This window comes from Scatophagus argus, chromosome 5, assembly GCF_020382885.2.
Source record: "Scatophagus argus isolate fScaArg1 chromosome 5, fScaArg1.pri, whole genome shotgun sequence".
NCBI classification, from domain to species: domain Eukaryota; kingdom Metazoa; phylum Chordata; class Actinopteri; family Scatophagidae; genus Scatophagus; species Scatophagus argus.
Genome location: NC_058497.1, coordinates 17,779,014 through 17,785,013, shown reverse-complemented (window position 1 = coordinate 17,785,013; position 6,000 = coordinate 17,779,014). Strand labels below are relative to the sequence as shown.

General features: G+C 39.1%; 1 protein-coding gene across 1 annotated transcript; it reads right to left on the bottom strand.

Moving 5' to 3' along the window:
* Positions 1–361: 361 nt before the first annotated feature.
* On the bottom strand, positions 362–5,412 carry LOC124058949 (extracellular calcium-sensing receptor-like). Its single transcript, XM_046388590.1, has 8 exons — positions 5,238–5,412; positions 4,596–4,890; positions 4,210–4,499; positions 3,612–3,907; positions 2,715–2,920; positions 2,373–2,594; positions 1,778–1,901; positions 362–1,699 (listed from the first exon to the last, which is right to left on the bottom strand). Exons 1-8 carry the CDS (start codon positions 5,342–5,344, stop codon positions 801–803), a joined length of 2,439 nt encoding a protein of 812 aa, XP_046244546.1. The 5' UTR covers positions 5,345–5,412; the 3' UTR covers positions 362–800.
* Positions 5,413–6,000: the final 588 nt, after the last annotated feature.

Here is a 6,000-nt window from a genome sequence, read left to right as displayed (position 1 = left end):
ACAAACATTAATTAAGTTAGTATTATATTTGATTAGTATTAATTAAATCTTGTTCATGTCGTTTCCATGGTGTTTCCCCCCTGTCCTTTTCTCTTTAGAAAGACATGTTTCAAGTTATTCTTGCAAATATATTTTCCTAATTTTGTCCTCCTTCACTTAAATCTTTTATGTTGTGGGTTAGCTGTCACTGCAGTTAATCTTACCAAAACACTCCTTCAATGGGTCGTTATATGTTACATGAATCATCAAAGTGCATAAACAAAACTCAGTATTTCCCATACTTTTTATGTATTAAGACTTTATTCAGCACACAGCATTTTTAATATTTTTTCTTTTTTGTGAAAAATTTTTTTTCAGGACTTTCAAAAATGTGCAATTAAAAAATTAATTATAAAAACAAACTTGTATGTGGGAATAACTCGGTGGAAACTGTTGAATCTGTATAACATACACTATATACACTAAAGTATTGGGACGCACCTCTTTATTATTTAATTCAGTTGTGGCACAGGGCTCGGCCCCTTACTTCCAGTGAAGGGAAATCTTAATGCTTCAGAATACCAAGACATTTTGGACAATGCTATGCTTCCAACTTTGTGGAAGCAGTTTGGAAAAGGCCCATTTATATTCCAGCAGGACTGTGCCCCACTGCACATGTCTATTTATTTCAAACGCAATGTCATTAAAATCCCTTTTGTGCAGTAATCAAGAGTCTCAAAGCCTTTGTCTACATAGTGTATGTTCTATAACTATGTTTTATGATCTGTCTTAACTGTTTGAAAACCTCACATGCCTTAGGTTTAATTTTTGTTCATTAAATGTTTCTTTGTGTTCTTCTCTGGCTTAAACAATATGATGAAACACTTTGGAGCAAATATACACAGAATTAATCCAAAACTGGAGGCCAGAATGGCAAATATCTCCACAGCCACAGTAAATTTCCCAGGAGAGCTGACATACGCTGGGATAAAGGTGATCCACACTGCACAGAATATCAACATGCTGAAGGTGATAAATTTGGCTTCATTAAAATTATCAGGTAGTTTGCGGGCTAAGACAGCTAACACTAAGCAAAAGGCAGCCAGCAGGCCGATGTACCCGAGCACAACCCAGAACCCAATATCTGAGCCCAATGCACACTCCAGGATGATCCTCTCTTTGTATGTGGTCAGGTTTTTCATCGGAAAAGGGGGACTAAGAACCAACCAAATGGTACATATTAAAACTTGAACAAATGTAAAAGACACCACAGTCATTCTTTGCTGTGGAGGACCAAACCATTTCATGACGTTACTACCTGGGAGTGTAGCTTTGAAGGCCATCAACACAACTATTGTTTTCCCAAGAACACAAGAGATGCTGAGGACGAAGGTGATCCCAAATGCTGTGTGGCGCAGCATGCAGGACCACTCAGTGGGTGCTCCAATGAAAGTTAATGAACATAAGAAACAGAGAGTCAGGGAGAAGAGCAGCAGGAAGCTCAGCTCAGAGTTGTTGGCCCTGACAATCGGGGATGTCCTGTGATGAAAGAACACAGCCGCTGTTATAATGGCAAGACAGGCACCAGCAACTGAGAATGCAGCCAGGATGATTCCTAGGACCTCGTCAAAGGACAGAAACTCTACAGGTTTGGGGAGACAAGAGTCTCTCTCTGCATTAGGCCAAAACTCCTTGGGGCAAGGGAAACAATCAGGGGAATCTGGAAAAACAAACCAAAAAGTACATTTAGCAGGCAAATGTTTGATGTTGTCAACATGCATTAAAAACAAAAGGTTACCTGTAGCACTGCTAATCTCTCCCTCAGGACACAGTATACAATCATAACAGCAGATGGGTTTTCCTTTCTGCAGGACTTTACGAGTTCCTGGAGGACAGCTGTCACTGCACACTGACACAGGGACCTGACATGTAGATACAAAGCAATTCAGACATATTCAATGTGCTACACAGATCACAGGATTAATCAATATGTTCAAATTGTTGTCTGTGTTAAAGCAATACACACATACCAATCAATGCACAGAAAATGTCACTAGCATTTGTAACAAATCCTCTTGATGATATTGGTTTTGAAGAAAAAAACTTCCTACAGCCACTTCAGTATCTTGGTTATGTTATGTAAGTTACAGCTTTTTCCATTCCAATATATTATATTATATTATATTATATTATATTATATTATATTATATTATATTATATTATATTATATTATATTATATTATATTATATTATATTATATTATATTATATTATGAATGGATCTCTTGTTAGTCAATATGGACAGGGTCAACAGGGATCAAAAATGAATAGTGTTTCCTTTTAAAACACCAAATCTGATGTTTGATATTGAATCACTGATGTTGGCCTCCTTACCTGTGTGCTGCCCTCCATCCAGGTGAGGTTCCTGTTGATACTGAACTCCTGTCCCACAGGCAGTGATGCATCATAGAAACCTGCTGTTACCAACTCAATGCTGCCACTTTCACTTTTTTGCCAGTTAACCAGCTCATATGTGGCCACAGGATCCCCATTGGCATCAAATGACACATCATAACCATTCTGGGAAAAATTTACTTTCTTCAGCTGAGTGAGAACCTGTGTAGATCAGGGAAAGTAGGACCACAATGAAGAGGAAAGACAATGTAAAAAGTACTTGATATCAAAATAGGTACTGAAACAAGAGTGCTTGGGTGTTCATTTTTTATTTCGACTGACCTGTTTGGACTCTAGCCTGGTGATTTTGTCACACTGAGTTGTAGAATTTGTTTCCTGACACACTGAATTATGAATGGCATGTGCTATTGCATAAACAGCCTTGTACACCATGTTAGTGATTCGGAGCTGAGATGTGTCAGTGTATTGGCTCTGGAGCGTCTGTATGTCTTCAGATCCATCACACACTCTCTCATCCACGGCTGCAGCTGAAAACACACAGAGACAGAAGAAGGTGATTTTTGCTTTGACAAAGATATTAGATTAGTATTACTTCTTTTGTGTTCAGTTATCTCGTTTCTTTGTGGTCCATTTAAGTACACACTGAGTTTTCCACAAACTGATCTCTAGTCAAATTCATTTATAAAACATTTACATTTTTTTTTTCACTTTTACTTATACAGATTCACATTAACATGAATCCTATATCATATGATTAGATACATTTATGAAAGACAGAAATATCCAAAAGTCTTTCATTAATCACTAACTGACTTGATATACCAAACTGTATTTAAAATAAATAAATAATTTGAAATCAGCAGCACAATAAGAGGGATAAGAGGGTAATTAATAGCATATATGTTCATCTATGTTTGGGAGATGCAGGGGAAAGAAATTTTCATCTTCATTGAAATTGGCTGGCTGGACACTGTACAGAGAGGTCCTAAACTTTGAGTTGAAATTATGTCAAGTGAGATGATACGCAGAGAGGTATTTGATTTCCACTTCAAGTCTCTTCTCAGAATCAATAAATTTAATGTGGGGTTTCATTTTAAAGAAGATGATGATTTTTTTTTGATTTGAGTGAGCTTGACTAAGACAGTCAACAGAACAACACAACCGCAACGATCCAACAGAGAATTCCGCCAATGTTAAAAATATGCACAAATTTCTCACTTTTTCCCAGCCTGCAGTTGAATGCCTCCTCCCAGAACTCAGTAAGCACTGGGGAGGCAGCCACGTCAGTGGGAGAGAGATCCAGCAAGAATTCTCTCAGACCCGGGATGACAGATCGCTGAATCCCAAATCCAATGGCTCCAGCACAGAAGCTGAACCTCAACATGTCTGGGTCGGTTACCCAGGCCTCACTGCCGATCCACTGGCGAGGAGGAGAAGGCTCACGCGACAGCTCCTCCAGCAGGATCCTGAGGTCTCCAGAGGCTGCAAATGCCACAACAATCACAGCTGTCGACCTGCACACACGTTACAGTGCATTATATCGGGTAACGCCACATAAAGAGATTTCAATGAGAAAGTTACACAATGATTATTGGAAACTGCTTTAGATCCAGAATATATGGTTTCTCAAAATCTAATTTTATGAAAATTTCAAAAATAAAGAAAAATAGACATCATGAAATAAGAAAACCAATTGGCAGTTGAGATAATGAAATAATCTTCCATCTCAGGGTTGATAAAACATTTTTTTGTGGTTTTGTGTTGAGAAAGTCAGTGTCACAAAAGGAACAAAAAGCACAATCAGTGATGTGAAAACCTGCGGATGACGTCTGCTACTCTCTGGATCCTGCTGCGTGGGTGGGATCGATAGAAAGATTCAGAGTATTCCACACAGATCCCCTCCTTCTGGGCTGCTTGCAGGAAAGTCGCCATGCCGTTATTGCCATAGTCCGAATCCGAGCGGACAGCACCTATCCAAGTCCAGCCAAAGTGTTTCACCAGCTTGGCCAGCGCGTCAGCCTGGAACTGATCACTCGGGATTGTTCTGAAGAAAGTCGGGAACTGCTGCTTATCGGACAGACATGCACAAGTGGCAAAGTGGCTCACCTGAAGGAAAACAGAAATGTAATTCTTTAACGGGTCAGACAAAAAAATCAGCACCGACCTACGACCTAAATTTGACAGAGAATCCAAAGTATTTACTTGTGGAATGTCGAAGGCCCCGATTACGCGCGACATGCTGATGGATGGAGTGGAGCCAGACTCACCGATGATGGCCATCATCATACCTGACTGTGAGCAATTATCGCCCGTGTAAAACACTGGGTCCAGACCATTTAATAGCTGGAATGTCGCTTGCACCGCCACGGGAACTGCGGCGCACGAGTCGTGGATCTGATAACCGAGTTTGATGCCTGGCAGCAGCTCCGAGCTGTTGTTAATCTCCTCGATGGCGAAGACCATGGCGTATGAGAGGCGCAGTCCACGGGAGTCGATTCTGCACACAGATACTTATGTCACTGTCCAGATTTACATATAATCAGTTCACAAATAAACAAACAAACACAGAATAAAGAAGAAACGCAACTAACTGATGCTTGTGTTGCATCTATAAAACAAAACAGACACCGCAACAAACAGAATTTGGTCATAATTCACAGGGATTGTAACGCACTGTTTAACAATATTTCAAAAAGTTAATTTCTTTTGATTCTGTGTTTTAAAAATAATCTAGATTTTACAGAAGCTTTACAGAACTTTTATAATCACATCATACATATCAAAACATTTTAATCCCCATTCATTCTAACATATTCTTATTCATGACTTCTACCTCTTACTAACCTCCCTGTGCACTTTAGAGGCTCGGGCATGGTGGTGTAGTTATTGTCCACTGTTTGTTTGTAGTGGTGTATGGAGAAAACACCTCCAATAACATAGTCTCCATCCATTGAGAATGCAGGCAGACGACTGGTACCCTGAAGCTTACATTTCACAGATGAGGCCTCAGTGCTGACCCCAGCACCACTCCTATCCTCTGTAAGCCCAGCCCTTTGTTTCAAGGTAGCTGAGTTGAGCTCACACAAACCCAGAGACAGAATCAGACCAATAAAAACAGCTGAGATCTCCATTGCTCATGTGTCTGTATGTGAGCATGTGTTTTCACAGTTTTATATAGAGTTTCAGACAAAAGCTTCCCTCCCACTACTGTATGTCAGCTTACTACACAGTACAGAGGACACCCTACACAAACATTAATTAAGTTAGTATTATATTTGATTAGTATTAATTAAATCTTGTTCATGTCGTTTCCATGGTGTGTGTCCCCTATCCTTTTCTCTTTAGAAAGATATGTTTCAAGTTATTCTTGCAAATATATTTTCCTAATTTTGTCCTCCTTCACTTAAATCTTTTATGTTGTGGGTTAGCTGTCACTGCAGTTAATCTTACCAAAGCACTCCTTCAATGGGTCGTTATATGTTACATGAATCATCAAAGTGTGTAAACAAAACTCAGTATTTCCCATACTTTTAATGTATTAAGACTTTATTCAGCACACAGCATTTTTAATATTTTTTCATTTTTGTGAAAAAAAAAAAAAATATTT

Coding starts and splice junctions, on each gene's coding strand:
- LOC124058949 (XM_046388590.1), bottom strand. CDS start 5,344: ATGGATGGAGACTATGTTATTGGAGGTGTTTTCTCCATACACCACTAC. Junction 4,891..5,237: donor CCTCTAAAGTGCACAGGGAG/GTTAGTAAGAGG, acceptor ATCTGTGTGCAG/AATCGACTCCCGTGGACTGC. Junction 4,500..4,595: donor GGGCCTTCGACATTCCACAA/GTAAATACTTTG, acceptor GTTTTCCTTCAG/GTGAGCCACTTTGCCACTTG.